Source organism: Rhinolophus sinicus, linkage group LG09, assembly GCF_036562045.2.
Source record: "Rhinolophus sinicus isolate RSC01 linkage group LG09, ASM3656204v1, whole genome shotgun sequence".
In the NCBI taxonomy this organism is placed as follows: Eukaryota; Metazoa; Chordata; class Mammalia; order Chiroptera; family Rhinolophidae; genus Rhinolophus; species Rhinolophus sinicus.
The window spans coordinates 15,849,046-15,876,393 of NC_133758.1; the positions used below are offsets into that span (position 1 = coordinate 15,849,046).

A 27,348-nucleotide genomic window follows, 5' to 3' on the forward strand; every position below is an offset into this window, starting at 1 on the left:
TCCCAGCTACATATAATTTTGTTCCCTCACATATTCTAAAATGTATCTCCCTGACAATTAGGAGCTCCCGAAACATTATTTGACTCACTCTACACTCATACACTGCATGCACTGAAGATGTTGCGTGAATGTTTGGATTAAATAAATTAAGCTGCAAGATTTTTTTGAAAGATTTAGCATTTGATCCAATAAGCTTTTCTACATGTTTTTATAAGTAAGCTGCATGGCTTACTTTTTTATAAGGGAGTCATACTTTTTTGAAAACGCTTTCCTAGTTCCGTTTAGACAGGACTTCAGCTAAGGAGCAAGAAAAAGAAACGTAAATTCCTTGAAATTTTGCAAAGCCTTATATTGAAAGATTGATCGCATCACAAGATTTTCCAGCCCGGTGTTGGCCTCTTTGCATAGCTGCAGATTAGGAAGTGTGTGCAAATAGTCCAACACCTTCCTGAAATCAATCCATAAGAACAGAAAATGGGTTTTCCCAATTTAGCGGTTCTCAAACTTGGCTGTTTTTAAAACCCTCTGATGCCTCGGCCACATCGCAACCATGTGAATCTGAATCCTGTTGGTGAGACAAAAGCATTCGTATTTTTTGACGCTCTCCAGAGGCTTCCAATATGCCACCGAGTTTGAGAACGACTAGCCTGCCCCTTAGCCCAGAGACTCTTCACTACCAATGAATGACTTTTACTCTGAATAGCTGGAGGTAACCTCCATCTCACACCATAGCTAATAGGAGAGAGGAGTGGACCACATTCATGAAGACATATCTTTTTCTAAGAGAGTGGTTGGTTGGGAAGATGGTTCCTTTCCCACCATACGCACCTGCCTCAATGGGCCAACCAGCACCAGTCCCAGGACACTTCCTTTCCCCAGAATGATAAGGGTATGCCATCCTCCGATGCCAATCCATTTCTTTTCTCTGTAGAGTTATGTGATATATGCAAGGACATTGAATATATATATATATATATATATATATATATATATATATATACATACATACATACATACAAACATATATATATATGTATCTCAACAGAAGCTTATACTCTTTAACAATGTTTTCACGTAGAAAAAAAAAGACATGATTTTAAGTTAAAAAGATGCTTGTTTAAAGGATGTTTTACTGTTTTCATACGTTGGCCTAATAATCTTGCAAATTGGGCTCATGTTCCAGCTGGTTGCTGCTGAGAGGAAGTCATGCCAACTTCTACTGATTTGCTTCATTATCTGAGAAGGGGCATCCTAATAAAAGTATCTGCCCACGAAGTCTGCCTGTCTGAGATGTTAAAGAAGCCAAACTAGATGACAGCGAGGGGTTCATAGGCCCACATCTATGAAAATAAGATGAGCGCCATATGATTACAATTTTCTCACGTAAACATAATTCTAGGTGACTCATGTTACCTAGAGCCATGTAATTCCAAGAATAAAAAAGATTAAAAAAAAAATCCAAGATGTCTTTAGGAAAAGAATGTTGGCTGACCATTGTTTTAGGTAATCTTTAATAAGAAGGATTTTATCAGTTTAACAAATTTAATAAATGCTGCAAAAGACAGGTTATATCTACAAAGAATGGAGTTCGTCCAAAGGAAGTGCTTACTTGTCTCACAAAGACTCCACATTATATAGATGCTTATGTTAATTGAAATTTCTAAATTGGAATTTTATTTTTGCAATATGTATGATATGAGGCTGAATGAAATATAAAGAAGGCTATTACACATGTTTCTTAATCCTTAGGTGGTTGGGGAGAAAATAAATAAATGTTAAGCCCCTTCATCTGATTGGTTACTTAAAATGAGCTCTCCACCAGAAAATCTAAGTCTGTTCAGAGAAGGAAAAACTCGTACAAGATGAGCAAATGGGAGCAGAAGTAATCAGGAAAGCTTCATGGAGGAGGTGAGGTGAGAACTGGCGCTTCATGGGGAAAAGGAAAAGGGGGGATTGGGATGAGCAGAACTCACTCGTTCTGCAGGTAGAATGTATACCCGCTGTCACTGGCTACAGGAAACTGGGCTCAGACGGAAGCAGAAGCAGCACTGGTGGGCACGGGGGGTTCAGCTGATGAGATGGGATCTGCAGCGTCAACTATTGACTGTGGTGTCATATTAAGAGGTAGCTGTTGGAACCCATAGCCCTAGGTTTAGAAGTTTAATTTTATCCATTTACCCACCATGTGGCCATGGACAAATTACTTAACCCTTGATTCTTAGCTTCTTTATGTGCAGTTGTACATATGTACAATACTTAGCTCAGTGCATTCAACCACCATGAATTCCCTCTCATTCCCTCTCCACTCTTGACTTGCCAGGAAAAAGGGAATCATTAAAAAAAATTTTTTTTTGACTAATGATACAATGTAACAAAAACACAAAGTAATTAATCAATTAACACAGGTTACTTTATAGCCTAAAATGAAGTCACCAAGTTTTTCAGAACAAAGGTAGTATTGAAATCTCAAGGAAAAGGCATAGCTACATTTTTAAAAACTGGTTTTACTTCTACTTAACAAAGCACTAGATTATTTCGGCTACTTTATCCCCTGCTGGAGTTCTGATTAAAAAATAAAATATGTCAACAATGACTAATTACAGCTTTAATGAGTCTATTGTTTACTTCTTGGCAGTGACCTAATAAATTGACCATGTCTTAAACTCACCTAGCATTTTCCAATATAAAACATTTATAATTTTGTCTTTGACAACTTTCACCCCCAGCTGTTACTGGTGAGAAAAGTCATCATTAGCACAAAGACATTTACAGCTATGCCTACCCTCCCCTGCTGTTTGGTACATTTTCAAATCTAATCAGAATAGCACAGAAGTCATCTTATTAGTGCCTCACGAGGAGCCTGTGAAGGTTCTGATAACGGAGAATCCTGGCAGGGCAGTGCGGTTCTCCATTCTATGATATTCGTTAACTTTAGAGTTGGTGAACATTTTTTGGTTAATAACAATTTGGGGCTGAGAAAAGCCATGAAACATTCAAAAGTGTGTGTGCTTTGCTAAAATTACACTTAAATAAGATTACTATGCAGAATTATACGTTATGCTTTTGTCCAACTTTTCCTTAAACTGAAAAAGGGACTTTTATGTGGAAACATAATACTCTCGACTGCTCCAATCCACAGTGGCTGTTCTCATTGAAAAAGTCATGATTTCAGCAAAGAAATAAATACCAAGAGTTGGAGTTTTTATAAACTAAGATTTGCTATAAAACAGTTCTTACGAAATTATCTTTGCCTGTGTTTTTCAGAGTTGACCTAAAATGAGAGCAAAGCTTGTGGCATGCTGCAAGTACAGAAACTGGGCTACACTGGATCTCATCTCCTCAAAACCACCTGGCCAAAGTCCACTCTTGCCCAAGGAGAAATGTGATTACATTTTCCATTAAAGATTCACATTTTACTTTCTGGTTGTTTTGAATAAAAAGTACAGATGTCATGATTTACTATGTTAAGTCAAAATATTGAAATGTAAATACTAACATTTTAGCAAGAAAAATAAATCACAATAAAGTATCTGTCCACAAAGAATGCATTTGCTGTATTGGACACTTTTCCAGTTTATTAAAGCCTGTGTCCCAAAGAAACTCTTGAGAATCAATCTGCTTCCCCAACATCAAAGAGTGTTCTATATCATATCTCACAATTTTTAAAAAAGAAAATCCAAATATGTTTTTCAGTGTCTTGTATCCTGAGGTTCCAGGGACCTTAACTGCAAGTGAAGGATTCCTTCTAGCTAAACTAAAGGTTTTCCTGCTGAAATCTGAGCCCATCTTAGTAGGTATTATTACAATGAGAGGCAAAATTATGAAAGCTAAGTGCTTGTATATTAAATTTCAAGAGTATAAATTCTAGTTACAGGGACAACAAAATAGAGAAGTTTCACATTTGTTCTGTCTATATATTTCTGTTAAATAGCATTGTATGTGACCATTAGGGGGTTTACATTTTAGAATAAAGTTGGCTCTGCCCTTCTGGGATAATATTACTCAGCAACTAATCTTCTAGTTCATATTTATACAATGACAAACACAGGCTAATATTAAGTTCATTTTATTTCCCCTAGTTAAACAGAAGGTAGGACTAGGATATTATACACCTGAAAATCTTCCAACTTCTGGAAGAGATGGCTTTCCCTAGGACCTAAAACAGAAACTAGTCCTATAAGTTCTACTATGGTAAGGTTTCCTTGTTAAATAATTGAATAATGTTACAAATGTCAGCAAATGATATACTACATCTCATGGTGGATAGGTTTACATTTTCTTAAGCAATACAAATAAGTAGGATAAAATATGAAGAATGAGTTTTAGAATGCAAGCTGGAACATTTTCCCCCCAACATATTTATATAGCACTAACTGGGTTACATCAGGGATTAATTGCAAGAACTGGCAGGGTCGTAATGGGCACATATGCATACATGCACACAGGCACACACTCATGCATACGCACACATGCACGTATGCACACAGGTACATCTAGCATGGAAAGGACTTTAGGCCTATGCATCCACTCCCAAAAAGTCAATCTTCTGTTTAAACCGATCTTGTCATTCCATAAGTCTGCTTGAATGTTTATGGAGCAAGCCAGAAACATATACAATTTACAATACAAATTTTATAAAATACACACATTTGAATTTTTCTATGCCCACAATTCAAAGTAGGAGAGTGAGGTCATCTTTTTTGTTGAGAATTTGGTTCAAGTTATCCAACATGCAAAAGCTACTCTACCTGTCACGAATGTGGTTGGGTACTATGGAAATGATTCCTAGGTCTCTTTACCTGGAGTAAGGTGGTACTAATTTCCTGGATGCACAGAAGAGGATAGAAGAGGGAGTTCTTTGTGTAAGAAATGAGTGGTACATTCGGGCACAACAGACTATCATCAGCCTTATTAAACGAACCCTGACAGATTGCCCAGGTGGAAGCCTTATGAAGTTGGGCTTTAAATGTGGCACAGGGCACTTCAAAGGAAAGATCAAAAAGTTGCCTGGGGACTCTACACTGTCAACGATCTCTCCCATTCTTGCCTTTGATAAAAACTAGTACAGCCAACACATTTACAGAATCTCTGTATGGAGAACACTAAACCCAGGAAAGAGGAGGATTTGAAGGAAGGAAATGGAAATACATGTTTAGAAATATTGAAAAGGAACAATAATTAAGTAGTAGATAAGAAGTTAAAGAGTATAGGTTTTATAATCAAAATTAGACTTCAAAAATATACTTGCAGCACAGCTCCATTTAAAAAGCAAGGATACTGACATCCTGCAGATTCATTCATTAACTCATTCACTCTCACTCACCCAACACACATTTATTGGGCACATACTCTATACTGAGAACAATAAAGTGGCCTAAAAGATTCCACTACTCTACCAAGACCATTGTAATAGCTGAAACAACCACATGCCCTGGTATGCTCACCACAGACCCAGTTTTCACCTTCTATTCTGTTAATAGCATCTCCTTTCACTCTCAGAAGGGTTGTAATTTGAACAAACTGTGTGGCCACTGCAATTCTTAAGAGCATCCTAACTTTGTCTTCATGTCTCCAACTTATCTTTTATCTTCAGAGTTAGCTTTTAAAACTGTAAGGCAGACCGGGTCACTGTTCAGCTTAATGCTTTCCAATGGCATCCCACCAAACTGAAAATAAAACCCAAAGTCCTTCTTCTGCCTTACAAAGTGCTGTATGACCCGGCTAACGGTTCTCCACTAATTCTCTGTTCCTTGAAGGAGCTACATTTCATCCTGTCTTGGGGCCTTTGAATTAATTACCTGTTCCTTCTGCCTATCAGCTTTCCTCCTCCCCTATTTTGACAAGCCATCGTCTTACTATCATTTCTGAGTCTCCTTACTATCAGTTCTGAGTTTAAATGTTTCTTTATCAAAGAGATCTTGTAGGGTCCATGAATCTAAAAAAGGCTTCTGTTCATTTTTATGGCATCACCCTATTTTAATTTTTGCATAGCCCTTTTCCCCAGCTGATAACTGTCTTCTGTTTCATTATGACTTGCAATATTGCAGAATCTCATGCAAGAGAATTATCGGCTCACACCCTTATTTCTATGATCTCATATGCAAAGTTCTTAAAGGAGCAACATATTATCTTGGATATCAACTTTGGAGGATACATGATAAAAATAATCTGTACATCTAGTAAAAGCAAGAATTATGGTTTTAAATGTATAAAAATGGCTAGTGTTTCAGGAACATTTCAGAAAACATTATCACCATAGGATGCAAATAATTCACATTCTATGTAAATCGAAGGATGACGTTTGCTGTGGAACCACTGTTTTTACTTAGGACTTGATTCCTGGACAGAGGATCTCGTATGGGATTAGACTCTGGAGGAAGAGCTGCCTGCCGACAAATTTCGGCTAAATTGAATTCTCAAAACCTATATTACAGAGATCTTATGGAGGATTAAAAAAGGTTTTACTTAATTTACCATCTTTATTATTCCACCTCCACATATTTTTAAAATAAAGGTTAAGATTGATCTGCCCCTATGTGATCCAAAGGCAAAGTTCTAGAAAATCTCTTGTGTTTTCCCATATTTTTTTCCCCCCATAATTGTCCTCTAACGTGGCTTCTGTGGACAGCTATTTTGAGATACGTTGGGAGATTTTCTTGAATTCCAGCATCTATCTACTCAGCCCAAATGTCTGAACTCCTCATAAAATCCTCATGACATAGACATTCCTAATGGGTCTAGTGAAAAGAAGTAATATTCACTGTATTAGGGCAAGAAGTCACCAAGGAGATGATATATTAACTAGTTCACTCATTGGTGTTGATTAGATTAACTAATCAAGCTCATAACTTCCCACAGTCATCTAAACTAAGTGTTCCAAGGCAAATTTTCATTAGCAAAGTACTGGGTAGAAACAGACAACATATTTTGTTGAATGGGTTATGAAAAAGAGGCAAAGACTAGAACAGGGCATATGTGTATTAATGAAATTCCTGAAAGAGAAAATATACAAGAAACTTAGTAGGATAAAATCAATGGGCAGATGGAAAGACACTAAAAAATGGTGGAGGGTATCCAAAATCATGCCCCTAGCTTGTCCCTTGCAATTTTGTTCCTAGCTGGCCCTAAAGATGTCATAACACATTCTAAATATCTGTACTGTGACTGGTCTCAGCCCACATTTGTTGAGCTCTTCAGATTCTAAAAGCTATTGTAAATAATTAAGTTGGAAAAATCAGTCTGCCCTTTAATAGTGGCATTTAATTGAATATATAATAATCTGCATATTTGCTATTCCACTAAATCTACAACTATGTGTTGGAACAAGATGAAGTAAACGGTGAGGAATAAAGGGGAAAAGTCAAATTGTTCAGTTAGAATTTACAAAGACATACTTGCATTACTGGGTTCCAGATGTAAATGAAGACACAGACAAAAAGCTACCAAAAACTTCAAATGAAAGTGGTCTGAAGAAAGAGGATGAAGTGAGGCGAAAACATTAGAAGTGAGATAATGAAAGGCCGGGGCTGGATAAAGGGGAATTTTATGAACTCCTGACAAGAACAATATATCATTGTGAGCTTATAAAGGCTAGCCCTTCAACCAAAAGGTGTACTAACAGTAATACACATGAAGAGAGCCTACTGTAGGTAAAGCACAAATGATTGTGATACTTCTGAAAAAGACAGAATCAAGAAACTCCACTCCAATTCGCAAAACACTAAGAAAATTAATAAAACATTAAGAAGTTGACCTGGTTTCCATTTTTCTCTTCTTTCATAGTCTTTAGAGAAAACTATACTTTCTTTGCTGCTATCACAGCATTATCCTTTGCATTCTGGGCCAAAACCCAACTCCAAACTACTGGAATCACTTAAATTGTGGTTTCATGGATGTCTTTTTTTTTTTTTTGATACTCCCCATCAAGCTCAAGCTCTCTCTGAAACTCACTAGACCTTAAAGAGTTCTTTCTCATACACTTTTTGCTGAATGTTACGATTTCAGGTTTAGTAGATATTCTAAAGATGCTTCTTGGTGAATTGAAATTGTCAAAATTAAAAGAATTTAAGATCCTACTGCAGCTTTACGGTCTCCAGTTCCATGATAAGTGTGTTTGCAAGATTCAGCCCCACTGATATCCCCACTTTGCCAAACTACTCAGAACACAGTTTATCCTCAGTTTTAAAAGAGAATGTCAAGACAGTTTCACAAACATTTACTGAACATCAACTATTTGCAAGAGATTTTTACAAGTGTTGTAAATAAATATGGAGACAGAAGAAAGCCCCTAAGCTGGGAATAGAATTCAGTTTCTTCTCTCCTTCATGAATCTGCCTCAGAGTTACTAGAAGATATCATTATCAGGAAATAACCTTGAAACAGATACTCACATTGTGTTCTCTGCTGCAGAAACAGAATGGTTTTGTGGTCTGTCTGTATGTCACGCATTTCATAAAACCCGTCCACAAAGGAAAAAGACAGAACATTTGGCATGTGCAGGGACAAGATATCCACCCCTAATGTCTTAATTCAACTTCCTTGTGTAGTCACACATCAAGACGTGGATAGGAGAGATGCACACAATTTGAGAAGAAAGATAAGGTTCATTGACAAAAGACACTGCTTCCTTTCCCCTTAAATCACAACTGCTAATTATGTCTGTTCAAGTGTTTTCATAAGCCCTTCACACTCAGTTGATCCAAGGCAGGTGAACAAACAAATATAAAATCCAAAACTATCTTATAAAGGCCTACAGTGATGAAAGGAACTTGTGCCCAGAGGAATTTTACCTGTTTGGTGTCTCTCGTTGGTTCTCTCTAGCAGGCATTTTAGCTGAGGTAGTCATTCACTGAGAAAGAGAAACAGCCATTCTGAATCCTTTTTTCCAAATTAAGAATAGGAGCTTCTGAATATTGTTGAGAAAGGTGGAATCTCAAAATTAGCTCAGATTGGGATGTGACCCTAGCAATACTTGTAGTCAGACATTGTTGAAATCCCAGCTCCTCTAATTACATGGCTTCAAGGACTTACATAAGAGACCCCTCTTATGTAAATGGAGTCATACAATATATGTAAAGCACCTGCCTTACTACGTAGCCACTGGGAAGACAGTGCGCAGGTGGAGATGATCTCATGGTAAAAAGCACTGTTGGCAACAATTTCTTTGCAATCTTTGCATTTCTTTGTAATTAGTGTTACAATTGCAAACACTCGTTAATAATATTTCTCATTTTGTGCACTGAACCTAAATAGTGACGGCAATAAAGGACTCTGTTCCTAGTCAACCTGTATTTATCTGAAACACTTATAGAGTGCTCAAGTCCTACGAAGAAAAGTAACATAGAATACAATGCTTGCTCTAAAGGGTTTACACTTTAAAAAATGAGTTTTCAGTGATTGTCAAAATATATTGTTAAGGAAAAACAGATGTATGCATTTGTCAAAGAGCAATGGACTATACACTTAAAATAAGTGTGGTATTTAATGTGTAAATTGTTCCTTAGTTAAATCACTGAAAGAAAATCACTGGGAAAAAAAAAGATGGTCACCCAAGTACAACCCCTAGACACTCTGATGATATTGGTCTGGAGTGTGTGGCTTGGGTACGAGAGTTTAAAAACCCTCCTAGGTGATTCTACTATTTAAAAAACAAAATCAAAAACCAAAAGCAGACACACAAGATGCCAAACAATGAGATGGTAATTTAAGGGATGCCAGAGTAAGCAAATAAAATTCAGGACACTCAGTTAAATTTGATTTTCAGATATAACACTAATATTTTCGTGTAAGTCCCAAGTATTGTACATTCAACCAGATGTCATGTATTTCATTTGGCAACCCTAGATAGTATGCTAACTTTTGTGCAAGAAAAGGAGGGGAAAGAATATGTGTATCTAATTGTTTATTTATATAAGCATAAAATAGAGTTTGAAGATTTGCTTCTGGGGAGGGGAGCTAGACAGGAGGAAATTAAAGGAAGGGTACTTTTCACTGTATACTTTTATGCCTTTTAATTTTGAACCACATAAATGATTACATATTTTTAAAACAAATATAATTACAAAAAATTATAAATTAATAATTTCTAATAGGAGTGAAGACTCAATATAGGGAGACAAAGACTAATACATATAATAAACTTAGAAAACAAAATTGATAGGAATTTATTGCTTTATCAAATGCTTTATTCTATTATACTCTGATTTTTCAGTGTAGCTAGATATAAGTAGAATATTAATAACCATTTCTTGAGTTGCCGGACTATAAAACTGGAATTAACATTAGCAACCTCCTGTTGAGTTGCTGTTATACTAAGCACTTTACACACATTAATTCATTTAATTCTCACAAAAATTGTTGTGGGTTTTGCAAATGAAAAGACTAAAACACAGAAAGGTTCATTAACTTGTCCAGAATCACAGAGCTAATGATTGACAGGTTTTGAATCCAGGTCTATCAGAATCCATAGCCTGTTGCTTTTAAACACAAAACAATATCGCCCTGTCTTTCAGAATATGTATTCCCAAAGTCGGAAATTTATATTTGAGTATGGAAATCAGTGCAAAAAAAAAAAAGAGCGGTGAATAATCACTTCTATGTACTAACATCAGTCACTGAACTGTGAAACATGACACACTGGTAAGTACTTTGTTTTCAAGTGCGTATACAGATATACTTCAAATGATTCAGTGCTTGTGTTACAGGTCAGTTTATAACTGACATTTATACAAATGTAAACATATTCAGAATAAAATGGGAGTCTGCTTTATAGAAAAACTCTGCTAAATTCTTTTTTTAGAAGGGAAGATATTGTAATATGACTGACCTCTATTCAGGTGTTTTTGGACAGTGTACAAAATGGGATAATCTAGGGGTTTGGTAGTTGTCCTTCAGAGTTGGGGGGTCTTAATACAATACATGACTGATGGTCTATGGGTGGAAAGGAGTCTTTGCTAAATTACAAAGACTTTAACTAGTTAAGTTTCTAACTTGAGTCTACCTTTAGTGAATTTATTTTAAAAGTATGAGTAAATATTTGCCAGGGAGAAGCAGAATGTCACTTAACTTATCAAACCAGTATATTTTAATAGCTTATCAGAGACAGGACTAAGTTAGACAGCTAGTTTTTCCCTGTGAATGGTTTTTCAAAGAATTCTGTAACATCTATTTTGGTCTACACAGTCTAAACATTCCCAAAGAAGTGTTCTGCCTTCTGTATGCTGTAGGGTGTCGGGAGTTGGAGGAAAGGGCGTTACCTGTTGGACATGACAATTGAAAGCTGATATTTCAAGAATCTTTAAAATTAATAATTTTAAAAACAGTTGAACAAAAGCTATCCTCCCATTGAGGAGAGAGCCTCAGGCTCCCTGAATAGTTGTCAGGATGTATGTCAGATGCTGGGCTGGGAGTGGTGGTAAGGCAGGGTATCATCCTCTGCAAACCCAGTGCAACCAGAGTAGGGGATGCTGAGGTTAAGGCAAGGCCTGACTTCCCCAGGTTCAAACTTTGTACTTTCTCCCAATCAATATCCACCCCTTTGAACAGCCAGTACTACAATTCCAAATTCATACTTTTAAAAATCAACTCAGGAGTGAACATTTAAAACAATGCCCCTGAGATGCTGTTGGCCAGGCAACGACCCCATTTGTTCAGTGTCACCATCTTTGTATAGAGGTGTTTGTATCATCATCTGAACTTTCTGTTTATTTTCTTCTTTATTCCCTATAAAAGGGAGCATTTTCTTTGAAAGAACAAAATGTAAAAATATGTATATAATGCTATATCTACATCATCAAAGGTTATATCTAAAAAGCGATGAGTAATTGAGGATTTTATATCACTTTTAGATACTGTGTTTCCCCGAAAATAAGACCTAGCTGGACAATCAGCACTAATGCATCTTTTGGAGCAAAAATTAATATAAGACCCGGTCTTATTTTACTATAAGACCTGGTCTTATTTTACTATAATATAAGACCCAGTCTTATGTAATATGTAAAATATAATATAATGTAATATAATATAATACTGGGTCTTATATTAATTTTTGCTCCAAAAAACACATTAGAGCTGATTGTCTGGCTAGATCTTATTTAGGGAAACACAGTACCCCTTCAACCCCCCCACTCCTTATCACCCCACACTATGCCATGAAATATATATATATTTTTATATTTATACATATTTTATTCAATAGATGTTTTCCAGAATGCATTACATTCTGGTAAGGTATTGCCAGTAATCTGCATAAACTCATATTATTTCAGATAAATTAAATTGCATCTCCATTTAATTGTACTTGTTATATATAAAACTGAATCAAATTTTTTGTTTGTTCTTCTTAATTTTAAAAATAGGGAAATTGAATTGTTTATCTTTTATAAACTATGATGGCTAAAATTTTTTTCCCTCAGTTTGTTGACGTCTTCAGTTTTTTTCCCTATAGGTCAGCAGCCTGTTCTTACTTAAATGTCTCCTTATCTAGAGTCCATGGAAATATTGTTCATTTATTTATGAATAAGTTCCATTTAATTTTTCCCATTTAATCTTTTCACAATATGAAGGCCCAAGACTCAATCTAAGAATCTCTATACAAAAATTTCTAGTTTACAAAACAGCCACAGACACTGATTTTTATAAATTATGACAAGAGCTGGGTTAATATTCAAACCAGTACAAAACCAGGAATTTTCAGCTCAAGAATTTGGGTATTGACAATCAATCCATAAAATATACATGGGAAGGTTTAAATGAGTTTATCAGCTTTGGCTGAATCTTTTGTTTTTTTTTTCTTCATATTTCTTTATTCATTACAGTATTTGAACTTATGCTTTGTACCTTCCTCCAAATCTTACCAGAAAATTCTCAGCACCAGTGGTAGAATGAATTCATAAATAAAAATGAGCATGGATATGTAACAGTCAAGACTCAGAAGGACAGCTTCAGATATATCTAAACTCATAATCAACATATTTCTAATTAACATCATGTGCTTAATGAGTGGTCAGGAATGGGTTGGAGACCCCAGCTTGCCTCATTCTGGGCTGCCACATGTGGATTGTCCAAACCATAGGTAAATGCAGATGTCCTCTTTCTACAGTTACTTTAGAGGCACCGAAACAGCACTCTGCTCAAACATATTACCCCCTCCAATTTGTCAGAGGATTGGGTAGTTGAACCCTTACAATAATTTCATCTGGAGCTCTTTAAGAATGTCAATGTCTGTACATGTTGTGATAGCAGCGCATTGTATGTCAGTGTCCTAGCATTACACAAACTTTAGATCCCTGCAGAAATCCTTCATAGAACAACAGAGAAAAAGCGTTAGTGCCTCAGGGTTTGTTATTGTCAATATAAAGGTAATCCTATCAGGTCCATTTCTACATCATTTATAAAACTACACTTAGAAACGTTACCCATTATGTGCTTTGTGCCATAGTTACTCTTACAATAGAAAAATAGGAAAAAAAAGTCTCTCTCCCAATAAATTGATATGCTTTCTTTAATCTGATAGGAAAAGCTATCGTACCTATGTTATTATTATTATTATTATTTATATTTTAATTTTTTGCCTCTGTTGCCTGGAAGGTCAAAATTCAGTTTTTTGCTTAAACGTAATAGGCATCAAAGATTCTCTGGTTAAACTACTTTACCTCTTGGTCCTTCTGGACTACATGACTCTGTTTTTCCTTGTTTTTCATTCTTTCTTTAGCTACTTGAATCCATTTTTATCTCTAACTAAACTACTGCAAACACTTTCATGGGAGGAAGTAAACACAGTTGATTCTTGTTGCTCATGGTAGTTTTGTGTTATAAAGATACTGCAAACATTGAATCACGGAATATTGTGCTCCCAGTGGAAATACAGGGTGTAGTTTCTGTGAGCCTCTGGTCATAATATTTTCAGCAACCGATCAATAGAAACTGTATGTGTCTTTCTGTGTAAAAACATATATGTAATATGTGTTGTTGATTCCTGAGCATTGAGTTCATAGCCAAGTGCACTGTAAGTCACATATTTTCTCAATGCACATTGCCGCCCTTTTGCACTTAGGAACACTAGACAGCACTTCAGCACTACATTTGGGGTCATTTTAAACAGAAAAACTTCCACAAAAATGCAAAAAATGTGGCACTAAGTAAACCGTAAAAAGGACACTTGTGTACAGTGTGAGAGCTGAAACAAGAAAGTAGGGTGTCCACTTGTTTGACCTCCGATGTGCACATCAGGAAACTCAAAATTTTTCCTGTTTCCATGCCTGTCTGTGGATGACCACAATACATCAGGGGTATTGATGTGGGGGCTGCAAATGAATTTTAACCAGTAGGCAAATTCACAAGTACACAATCAGCAAATCATCAGTACTGATTGTATGGTTTCCCAAAATGAACACTATTATATTTGGGCCAATTAGCACATTAGCAAAAATTAGAATATCAGATTATTAAGCAGAAGGGAGGGCCCTGAGGGAATGGAACCTGGGACAGGTACACTTTGATAACCTTGTAGAAATGTGAGAAAGGTCAGAGCAAAGGCAAGAGGAGCAGATCCCAGGGGAGTCCCTGGGGAAAGGAAAAGAGAAAACGGGTGAGCCTGAAAAGGAGAGAGTATTAACTTATTTTACAATTTTACTTTTTTCCTATTGCCGTGACCCTTTTATTATATCCGTTGTCGCTTAACGAGGGAAATTCAGAGGGACTTTTTTTATTCCTTCAATAGATTCCTACCCTAAACTTAGAAAAATGCATCAGACTATATAACCAAATATTATGATGCTAATATGTCTGAAGGAAAAGTAGCCTAATACATAATGAGTTAATTTTGGCCAAATTGTTAGTAAAACTTATAACACCAGGTTCTGAGGGGAAACTCTTCTTTATAGAGTTGAAGATGAAAAACATTATTAAACCTGGAATAGCCATTCCACTTCTGCTACACCGCCATATTCACAGCAGCATCAACACAACAACATACACTAGGCAAAGACTGGTAGAAAGCAGGTTGGGAAAGACACATGTGAGTTTTGTAGCGCTAGTAGTGAAGCAAATCAGTCCATTCAACTAGGATGCTGCACATAGTAGGTCCTCCAGTGATTAACTAGGTAAGAAGTAGCCCTAAATTAAAATTAGCTCATAAAGTGAACTCAGTCTAATTTTCTGTCTGTACTTGGCTTATCACCAACATTAATTCACTCTCTTGGATCTTTCATACAGTGAAAATTATTGGAATTATCAACACCACAGAGCTCTGTAGATATTTTAATGCAAGGCTTTTTGTCATGGTTGTTGGCTAATTCAACGTCTTTTCCCACAAAGTTATTTCCTGTGGAGGATATTGATATGTAGATAAACCATAATTGCAACTGAGCTTCACACATGAACCTGGTTTGGTTCTTGGTCACACCCTTGTTATTTCAGACTCCACCCCAATTCCCATGGTCCTCCTCTCCTCTTCACTGAAGCCCTCTCAAGGTTATGGAGTGACTTTTCTTCTAGTCCTGTGGCATTTACATTTCTTGTCCTTCATTTGGTCATGATCCTAAATCTACATGGATGAGCAATTGGCATACAGATTCCCGCAGATGAGGAATGGATGCCCTAATAGTCATGGTTTTAAAAATTATTTTAATCTTGATTACCGGAAAGTGAAGACAAATATATAGCTCCAGTTTGGTCAAAGTATGTAGAATTTGAAGAACTATTTAAAAGAAGACTTCATCATTCACATTTTATATTTCAGAAGAATAGAAATAATCCTCTTACACCATATGATATTTTAAAGTGTTAGAATCAAGTAAATTGAGTTGAGGGTTAGAATGTGTCTGATTTATTTTTCCTTTTTTTATTAAAGGTTATTGGGGTGACAATGGTTAGTAAAGTTACATAGGTTTCAGGTGTGCAATTCTGTAATACATCATCTATATATCACATTGTAAGTCAGTTAGCTCTGCTTTATATTTTAATAGTTTGACATTGATCACCTGGCCCAGCTGACATGTAGTAGGTACAAGCCAGTATGGCTTAAATGTTCCTGATATTCCGATTGGTCAGCAGGTCCCATGCTGGTTTTTTGCTATCAGCCCTGGCTCCTGGGGAATCAGGAGAGCAAACAGGAGGGATGGTTGCAAAAACATCTCCGGCCTATTTTTTAAACCACTTTCAGGAGCAAGCTCTCCTAAAAGAGAGTCAGAAGTGTCTTTCTGATACAGGATAGTTTACAACTGCTAACACAAAGGAGTGAATTTCTTGAAAATTTAAGGGTATAGGGATGCTATTAACGTAAAGCTTTAAAAAATGTCAACTGTACATGGCGCTAATTTATTTTAGTGCCTTCCTGAACCTCGGTCATCAGCAAAAGTTTTACCACAAACTCCAGTCGGTTATGTTACTTGTTAACACAATACCCAGTGACAATGGTACAAGTAAATTTGAAGGTCAGTGATTGACTTTAGAGAGGTTGAGAGTTTCTCCTCATTCAAAATTATTACAAATGCACAAATTCAAGACACAACAAATATTGTTGTATGAAACTAGCAACTCTAAGGTGAAATTATTAGTTGCAGTAGCCTTCCAAACTAAGAATATTTTTAATAGGTATTTTTGCTCTTAAAGGTAAAGAAAGATAAAAACTAATGGCAACGACATCTTGAAATATATTGCAGTTAATATTCTGAATTCTGTTTTGACCCACAGGACAAACGAATTCTACCTATCCTATTGCTATATTCCCAATGGTTACTTTCTTTGTCTTTCTTGATATTATCATCTAAGCTTTGATGGACTTGAAAATGTTCTGATAAACTGTGTTATGCTTAAAAAATTAGTTGCAAATATCTATCCAAATTTTCTTTTACACATAAAGTTTTACAGAAATCTTCTTCTGAAAAATAGTTCAAAAAAACCTTGGGTCCTTGAAAAGAGACCAGAAATGATTTCAGGTCATTTGATCAAGTGTTCTAGTATTCATAGTTCTACAAAGAAAAGCCCATAAAAATCTTTCCAAAAATTTCAGTAGTCACCTGACCTATGTTTTCCTTATGGTAAAACAAATAAGAAAATATTTACATATCCCTTCTTACAAACAAGTGGGTCAACCACTTCCATGTCAGTTTTCTAACTTTCTCTGACTTGACATAAAGTATTGTTTGGAAATAAGCCAAGTGCAGATAGAAAACCAGGACTAAATTTTCCCGTGATGAACTAGTTTTATTTTAGGGCTCTATCTGACACAGCCGTCTTCTGCCTTTAGACATCTGGCCTACCTTGTTCTTGACAACACCTCCAAATTTGTTTAAATGGCAAACGCTGGACTCCATTTTGCTTACTATAATCAATTACACATGTTTTTGTCTATATAAGGAAAGTCAAACTGTTATCTCTTTGTAATTCCTGTGAAGTGCCTAAATCCTCAATTTGGAACCATTTTATCCTAAGTATTAATAATAAGTGTGGTTTTCCAGGCTGGTAGGCTGAAGTATACTGGTGTCTGTTTCTTTTCTTTTTTTAAATTTTATTGGGGAATATTGGGGAATAGTGTGTTTCTCCAGGGGCCATCAGCTCCAAGGCATTGTCCTTCAATCTAGTTGTGGAGGGCGCAGCTCACTGTCCCATGTGGGAATCAAACCCGCAACCCTGTTGTTCAGAGCTCGTGCTCTAACCAACTGAGCCATCCAGCCTCCCCTACTGGTGTCTATTTCTGATGGTAACAACTCAGAGGGCAGTAATGCTGTTAAGAATTACTCTAAAATTACTGAGATGCAAATACTCAAGTGATTTTTTATATCAAGTATCTATGAGGTTGGCCATTTAGTTTGCAACAGTGGACCTGGACCTTTGTAGAGAAATGAGTTGTTTATAAGTCTACCTCTTATACTAGCAAATGGCTGTTAGCTAAGAAAAATGCCAGCACTCCTGATAGAAAAATATTCAGTCAGTTTGATGAGTTAATATTACTTTAGTCTATGGGCTAACCACAGTGTCTGCCAGTTTACCAAGTCTACTTATATATACTGATAATGTTCATCCATGAGACAGGAAACTGAGAACTTAAACTATCAAAGATACACAATCCAGTGTAGTGGATAATATTGGTAGGCAAGCCTCAAACGCCAAGAAAGGACCAATTCCCTTTCTGAGGATGGACTTAAGAGACTCTATAAAAAGGATATATTTTCTACAACGGAATATGACCATATTTTCAGAAGCAGGGATTTGAATCCTTGTCTAACCTAGAATCTGCCCTGGTAATGCAAGATTTTAAGTGGTGGCTGCTCCAGAAATTCCAGACCATAGTGCCACCATCCATATGGGCTACATCAGCTCTAACTGATAAAGTTCTTTTTGCCCCAAACTGTTCCCATACAAATCTATTCTTAAGCCTGGAACTTCTAACATTCGGTATGCATTTGGATCTTTGCTACATGTTATAAAGCAAAACGCTTACTGAGAAGAGTAATTTGTTAGTTGTTTTCAGTCATAGCTACTTTAGCAGAAATTAATTCATCAGAAAGACTGGTCAACAAGTCTTTGATTTTCCAGCTTGGTAGTAAAAAATTGGTACCAAACAAAGTAGAAAAATATCAAAAGAGAAAAATGGGGCTCTGAGATAAAGTTCTGAGAGAAATCAATTTTACCCTCGACTTGTACTAAAAAGAAAGTTCTTTGCTCAACTGAATAAATGTCAAAGAAAAAAAAGACTCAAGGAGACAATCTTACTTCCATGATAAAGTAGACATACAATAAAATTATTTGCCCAGGCAGGAGTTTTGGGACCCCAGGGAATGTTTGGCCTTATAAAAAGTTTCATTATTTCCAATTACATCGCAGAAACTGAGGATATATCATTTCTCTAAAAAGTCTACAAAAAAGCATCTTTTGTTCCTTCCCTAATAGAGCTTCATAGCACAAGCAATCTTAAGAATGATATGGATTTACTTATAGACACCATTGCCCTCGTATAAATGTAGTCCTGTAAATTCACCACGGTAATGGATATCATAAAAATATTCACTCTCCTCTTTAATTCTAGTAACGATTTATTTTAGATTCAGTTAAACAGAGTAATTTTAAATGGGAAGTAAGTGAAATTTTCTACTTAAAAAACAAAAGATATTATTCAAGGTCTAGTTTACTCCTTAGACTTGTCTTAATTAGTGCTAGATTACATACATGCTGTCAGTATCTGGGGGTGCTAGATAATACATCAGGCCAAGAGGAAGACCCTAAGTAGACAAAAGCTTTTACTTTTTGCCTTTATATAGCCTATCCTTGAGGCCCTATGGTTTGGCAAAGACCTCACTGTCTGCCTGGGTCATTTAGTTCAATTTTGCCTTTATATCATTCCTTTAGGAGCTTAGTTTCTTATAACACAATTGCCAAAATCATTATTATGGCAACTGTGTTAGTTTCTTGCAATTGTGTTACAAGAAACTAAACTCATAAAGATTATGTCTAGAATGGGAGAAGTGTTTGTTTACTTTAGCCTTCTTTCATCTTTTTCATACCTTGGCATATATACTCTATGAATGTCCTGAAATCTCTACAAGTTATATGTAAAAAATCATTCCAAACTGGAAGGCTTTGTAAGAAAAGTAGAATTTGCAAAACTGGGACCATTAGAAGGAAAATTATCAAACTTTCGATCTTCTTTCGCAATGGCCTAGATCCAGAAATTGGTGCATTCAATGAATACATTCTTTCGGTGATAATATTTCAAAGCTGGAAATGATGGTGCTTGTTGTCAGTCTTTAATCAAGAACTTATTATCAATGCAGATTTTCACTCCTAACAACCATATCAAAGAGTCGTAATTTACAGTGATCATAAGTTATAGGACTTTTTTTGTATGTGTTAATGATATTTGTGCTTTTTTCTTCATATTATTATTATTATAATACTCCTACACAAGTCCAAATACTCTGCAAAACAAGACATGTGTGCCCATTATATTAACTTGCCTATAGACAAACCTCAAACAAGAAAAAACATATTTTCCAAGAGAATATGAAATACTGATGTAGAGGGATAATTTAGAAGATTCACAGTTAGATAATAGCTTAGTGAGTAACATAAGTAATCAAATGCGTTAGGAAAAATGTTCAAAAGAACTATAGTCAACATGGTTCTAATTAGAAATCCTGACTGGGAAATTTCTAGACGTGGATTATGTGTCTAACTCACAGGTGAGTCATTAAATGTTTTTTTTAGGATTTTGCTTCTCCATCTATAATAATCAGAACACAAATAACTGGGCTATTGGCATATTATAAGATGCTTTTATGAAAAACACATTTGTTCAGAACTACATGTCTGAAATGATGCATTCATAACAAAGAATGCTTTAACCCCCTGGAATCCAGAAGGAACACAGAGAGAACACTTCAACTGGACAAGCGGGCATGCAGAATGTTCTTATACTGATTCCTTAATGATCAGAAATATTAGCAACGGAGAGGGAGAGACAATCAAATGGTTGTATAAAGAATGCTTGTAAATGTAATAAGATATTCCCCAGACGTTTTAAAACAGTGAACTGGAAGGCGAATTACCCTGGGAATGGAGATGAAGTGGGAAGAGGAGTGAGGAGAGAGAATAACTTTCCCTAAACTTAGTCAATCACTTGGCCTATACTTACAGGTCCATCACTTTACAGTATTTTACATTTCATTAGAAATACGGTGTTTCCCCCCAAATAAGACCTAGCCAGACAATCAACTGTATGTAATGCGTCCTTTGGAGCAAAAATTAATATAAGACCCAGTCTTATTTCACTATAAGATTATAAGACTTATTTCACTATAAGACTAGGTATATAATATAATATAATATAATATAATATAATATAATATAATATAATACCAGGTTTTATATTATTTTTTGCTTCAAAAGATGCATTAGAGCTGATTGTCCAGCTAGGTCTTATTTTCGGGAAACATGGTAGCAGAAGGAATCATTACAGAGAATTAGTCTTCAATTCCTTTAGACCATTGCGTTACATTTTTTATGCATTGGTAAGTTGATCTTAAAAGTGTCATAAATTCAGTCATAGCAGAACTAGAACAAAGCTACTGAGTAAAATGAAGAGAATGGGAGTTAGTCTGTTCTTAAATTAATATGGGCTGGGGATCAGTTATTAAGGCGTGATATTAATGAGCCCAAATCAATAGATTCAATCATTTTAAGAATCTGTTAGGTTTTCCATTCTATGGTACCAGAACACACTCCTACTGAGGTATGACTTGTCATTTTCACAGGGCAGCTGGGAGAGAATATGGGTGAACAAAATTACAGGGAAAGAAAAGTGATCACCCCACAATAAAGGATAAATGAAGTCATAGTCATAAACTAAGAGCTATCAGCTTATTTAATAAATCCTCCCAATTTAACAATAATAATAACGATTAACACACATAATTAGATACAACCTTACATTTCCCCTAAGTCACTATTACCAATCTGATTTCTCCTAGGATGTTTAGATTCTGGAAGCCATTGTCCTGAACAAGTCCAACTGAATGACCACAAGTACCCCAAACACAGTATGTCTTCCTCCCTCAATATGCTTCATGTTTTCTATACCTCTTTGCAATTTGGGGGACCACTACTCATCCATCTATTGCCTCCTTTAACCAGCAATGAGATGTTATAAAAATTTTTCTTTTTTCCCAATGCCACTCGTTAACAATTTCTCTAATCTGACTTTTCTTCTCTAATCTTACAATCACTGACCTAATTTCAGACATTTTTCATTTCCTACTCCTAAATCATCTCTCTAGTGTTAGCTCCCTTAAATTTATCTTTCTCCTTATTACCACAATACAGTATTTAAACCACTAATTTTACCAGTTTACACTGAAATTATCTGCTCATGTTTCTCTCTACTTTACCAGATTATAAATTCTTCAAGAGCAGGAACTAGGTCTTATTCATCTTTACAACCAAAGTGCCAAATATGATGCTGATACATAAAAGGCACTTAATGAATTTTTTAATAAAAATTAAGATGTATAAAAATTATACCAGAGATGAAATTGCTACTATCAATTTTAATACGGTGAGCAGATCTTTTATTATAATAAATAACGTTGTCAATTTTAACATAACTAGCTCAACATATTCTAAAGTTCATGCTATCCAGGTAGAATGTGTACTCTCCAAAGGATGTCAGTAATTTGGGGGTTTCTTATTTTCATCTTTTGGATCAAGTGACCATGCACAATAACATGATTATCGTAGATAGGACTAATTATGAAGCAGTTTTGAGCTATTTCTTTAACCTCCTATTCAAATTTCCACATTTTTAAAAACATGTTTCCTGAAAAATAAAAATGTTACTGTTGGTTATAAAATATGATGATGCCAACAAAACATTTTTCTTTAAATATATAGTTAACATTTATGAATTTGAATTGTTCCTTTTCTTTTTCGAAGTAGTTCTCTGTTCTCAAGGTGCGTATCCCTGTAGGTGTATAAATATTTACTATATTGATTTTAAGAATCAACATTATTACTCTAGACTAAAGACCCCATGTTTCAAGGCTCTATTTCATTAAAATCACCTAAATCCAACACCTTCCGTGAACTAAAGGATAGGAAACTAGTTTCTGGTTCCCTGGGCCTCATGCATGAGTTTACTTTACAAGTCAAATGGGAGTGAAAACCTGTAGGAAGTTAGAACCATGAAAACCACACTTGACTGGAAAATCTACTGGGAACCAGGAGGAAGAATATTATAATTCAAGGCAAATTCATCTTCACAGCAACTCAGTTATTATCATATTGTTGTTTTACGGAGAAAACCACAACATAGAACTCAGAGAGATCCTCACAGCTTGCACTGGAAACATATGCACACCAGGCTTTCTTCAAATCTGCAGAGGAGACCAAACCCTCACAGGCCAGCGTAACTTTCGCTGTTAGAGTTAAAAACACACTGAACAAGGGTCCTGACACTCCATTTTTCAACTGGCCCTCATCTTTAACCAGGAATACTCTTTTTAATCTCAAGCAGAATGAATTCTCATCAAGTATGTAAATTCCTGGGGTGGGGAGAGTACACCGCAATTAAGGAGGTACCCAGGAGCAGTGCAGTACTGAGTTATGCATTCTACTTCAGTTTGCTTGGTTTTTCTAGTAGATAAGTGAAAAATTAAAATCTAACAAGGGAGATTGGGGAAATTGTATAGGTTGATATCAAAATAACTAGCACCTGATAATGATCTAAAAAGGTCTGGAGAGATAAGCAAACCCTAAATTGCTCATTTCATTTTATGAGAAATTTAATAAAATGCTCTACTATGCCATCTTCATTGACTAGCATCTCATTTCCCACTAAAGCTTAAGGAACAGGTCTTTCTCACATCACGTTCTATTTATTTATGCCTGTTTCATTATGTCTTAACTCTCAGTTATGAAAACCAGAATGTGTTCATTAAAGTGATTTTTTTCCTAAGATGTTTTGCAGTGTTGTTTTCTGTATTGTTTCTAGTAGAAGCTTTTACCTCCAAAACTGAGAGGCTGCTTTTGACAACAGTTATTCCCAACCTTAGGAAGATTGAACTCAGAGATTGAATGGGGGAGGGATACTAGGAACAGAACCTGGTTATAATAGGTTCCGCATAGTTAGTTGTGGTATCTATCTTGAGTTCACTGAAAGAATTAAGAAATTCGTAAATGGGTTGCATTGTTCCTGCATTTCCCAGCAGTTGGGAGAAAACTTCAGAAAATCAGAGGCACAAAGTCAGTCTGAGGAGGCATCCGAGTCGATATGCAGAAGCTCTCGATCTTGGAAAAGGTTTCCACTTTTTATTTTTAAGCACTAAGAGATGCCTAATTTATCTTTTCCTCTTTGAAAAATGTTAATTGTGTTCCATATTTGAAATATTTTGACATGTCCAGAAACATTTATCAACATTACATTTGAGAAGAGCATATTCTGAACAAAAGACCATGAGAACTGAGTAATTATTTTAACAAACTTTTGAGGCTTTGAGGTCCTTGCCTAAGTTCAATTGGACAAATAGAATACAAAGCAATTCTGCTTTTTCTAGTTATTTTTGTTCTGGTGTATCCCTCAGGTCAGATTTAATACACAGTTTCATTTTTTTCTGAGCAATTTAAAGTAAGAAGAAACAAGAAAACATATTGGGTTGATCCCAAGATCACTATAATTAAAAATAAATTTTTGTGCTACAGAAAGAAGACTAAAAGAAAATCTGTACTTTTCCCCTAAGCCTTTTAAAATAAAATTTTTCCCTTTTATAGCATCTATACATTTCTTTCGTTCTTCTTCTCTCTCTGTGTGTACATATATGTACATCTCTCTCTCTCTCTTTCTCTCCATAGCAAGAATTGTAAATTACCCAGGTATAAAGCTAGACAATAGGGACATTAAAAGAATCAATCTATTCCTTCATTTTTCACACAGGAAAACATCAAGCCTTACAGAGAATGAATGCCATACCCATAGCTATATTACTCAGCACTAGCAGGATTTTATTAGGGATGGATTTCTTAATGGTTTGATGTAAAGCTCACTAATTTATGACATCTAATCTGCCTTCTCTGAAACTATTCCCAAAATTATGTGGGCAAGTCTTGACATCCTTGAATATAGTTTTTCTTACCAAAAAAAATTTTTCTTCCTGTATTTCTGGAGGTTAAACATTTGATTTATAGGGCAGCTACAACTTAATTTACTTTGATCTATGCTATTTCTTATAACTGTATTAACTACGCTTTCACTACACATTATCTCTTAATTTGTGGTCTAAAATATCTATCAAACATCAAACAAATTGCGTTCTTGTATTTGTAAGATCACAGTATCGGAAGAGAGCTTGAAGGGCATTTAGTCCAACTTCTACTACAAGCTGTCTCTACAGCCAATAAGTGTTGGGGTGCTGCATTTCTTGGTCTTTGGTCTCCGCTTGTCCCTGCAATGACTTCCCAAGTGGTCTCTTCAGTGTCACCTTGTGCTCCTCTCTACCGCCTGCCTTCCACTCTCTAACTCTCCTGTCAGATCACTGAATGCATCCAGCTCTTTCTTAGGTCAGGAACTCAGCAGATGCTTTTGCTCTGTCTGGATTGTTCCCTCTCAAGTGTCCGCCTGACTGGCACCCAGACATCTGTCAGGTCTCAACTGAAACAATGCTTCCTTAGATGGATCCTCTCTACTGCTCCCAATGTTCTTTCCCACTTAAAGAAGTTACTTCCAGTCACAATAACTTCTCAGCCTTCTTTTCTTTTAATTTTCTTTTAGTCTTATCTTATCCTTCCTGGTTTTGAACACTATTTCTTTTCATTGGAAAGAAGAGGGAAGCAATAGACCCTGAGTAAGTCCATTTTCTCTCATATCCACTAACTTCCTTAACTCACTGTTTTGCTCTAAACAACATTAGAAGAATCTTTGGCTCACCTTAGCATTTTTTCCAAACTTCAGGCCACTCTTGGTTTTATTCTTCCTCGTACTATACTTACAGCTCATTTAATACCTTGGTAAGTATTTCTAATTATGTGTTCCTTTATTCATCCATTCTACAAGGCATTTTTAAAAATTGATTTTATTAGAGCCTCTATGTAGCCTCATGAATTTTTCTAGTGGTATCTATCTTGAGATAATAGGAAATGCTATTTTCAAATTTTTAAAAGTTAGTTTATCCGAATTCCTTATTTTTAAGAACTCCATCTCCTATCAACACTGCCAATGATTCCAAATTACCACATGCATTCATCACTTCCCAGTCCTCCTGTCACTCATCATTCTAGCAACATCTGACAAAACTGAACTTTCCCCTTTTTATTAATTACTTCCTGGTTTGGGTTCCCTGACAACATGTTCTTCTGGTTTACCTCCCTTTTCACTGGCTTTTTACTGGCTTCTTCTATGCAAGATCCCTCAGTGTTAGACTAAGCCAGAGCTTGGCCCTGAGGGCCCTACTTTTCTCTCTCTTTCTACTATCGCGCCAGGTGATGTCCTCAAGACTGTGTGGCTCTAAGTAGCATCCACAGGCACATGATTCCCAGCTTTCAATATTTGTCTGTGACTTCTTCCAACTACTCCAGATTCTCATATCCCAAAGGACAGTTTGACATTTCCACTCAGATATATAAAAAGATCTCAAAGGGCTGGACACCAATTCTTTACTTTCCTTTCAAACCTGTTTTTATGCTAGGTTTACCCACCTTAGGAAACAGCGTCACCATCTACCCTGTATTTTTAGTATAAAACCTGGTGATCATTTTGATTTTTCCTTTCCTTCATCCCCACCCCTTATCCAATTAGCCAGCCAGTCCTGTCAGCCCTGCCTTCAAATGTTTCCTGACTCTATCTACTTCTCTTTGGGACCACTGTTTCCTCCCTGTTCTATGCCACTGTCATCTGTGGTCTACTGAAATAGCCTCCTAACTGGTCTCTCTCCTACTCTGCTTGCCTTACAATACATTTTCCTCAAGGAGGCCGTGGTGATCTTTTAAAAAGATGGCCTCCCCAGAGGCTTTTCCTCACCACTGCATCACACAGTCTCCCTCCCCTGCCCAGCTTACGCTCATGATTATACTTTACATTTTTTAATAGCACTGAAACTTGCACAATTACTAATTTATTTATTGGCTTAGGTGTCTAATGGAAGATATTTTAAAACTATGTGTTAAACAGAGTTTTACTCTCATTATTGGTATGTTAGACATATTTTCTACATGGAAGGAGGGCCTGTGAGAAAAGGTTAATGTTTAGAGAACACGAATAATGATTGCAAAGGGCATGAAATAAATTAAGTAATATTCGCAACTCCATTTATGGGGTTTACAATATGGTTTTTATTGTGCTTAGTGATATTGCCACTTCCTACATCTATGTAATAAACTTAAGCTCCATATACACCTAAGAAGGAGTTAAAAAAAAAATCATTCCCCTTTAGCTGCCATCTTTAGAAAGCGACAAATTCATCATGAAAACAACTTGTTTGTCCTGTTTTTAGTGTAATAGTTTTCCTGCATCACAGTATTACAATGGCTTGCTTAAGAGCTGCACTACTGGTCAACCTGCCTTGATGAATCAACTCAAGAAACTGGATTAATTGTGAGCTGAGCATTATGTGAATAGATGGTCTACGTTTTATGCTCCACTGATCTGAAAAGACCAAAAAAAAAAAAAAAAAAAATCTAGCCAGAAATTTCCCAGAGTGAGGGTGGGAAAAGAGCAGCTTTCTGTTCTGAACCACCTGGAGTTTTGGATAACTTCCACTTCTCTAGAAGAATAGTTAAATACATGAAAAGCAATTCAGAAACCAAAAGATAATTTTAGTATACGTTGGTGTGCCAAGGAGCTGGGTCGATCAATTATTGTAGGAT

The 27,348-nt window shown here is 35.9% G+C and overlaps 1 protein-coding gene across 4 annotated transcripts in view; it reads right to left on the reverse strand.

The window, feature by feature from the left end:
* Nucleotides 1–27,348, reverse strand: part of RAB27B (RAB27B, member RAS oncogene family) — a 130,396-nt gene that overhangs the window by 29,423 nt on the left and 73,625 nt on the right. The window contains exon 1 of one of the 4 annotated variants that reach the window (XM_074339946.1): nt 8,790–8,933. The exons of the other annotated variants lie outside the window; for them this stretch is intronic. Within the exon in view, the coding sequence (XP_074196047.1) occupies nt 8,790–8,845 (56 nt within the window). The 5' untranslated portion in view covers nt 8,846–8,933. Of the gene's footprint in view, nt 1–8,789; nt 8,934–27,348 lie in introns of those variants that run through there. 4 annotated transcript variants of the gene reach the window in all.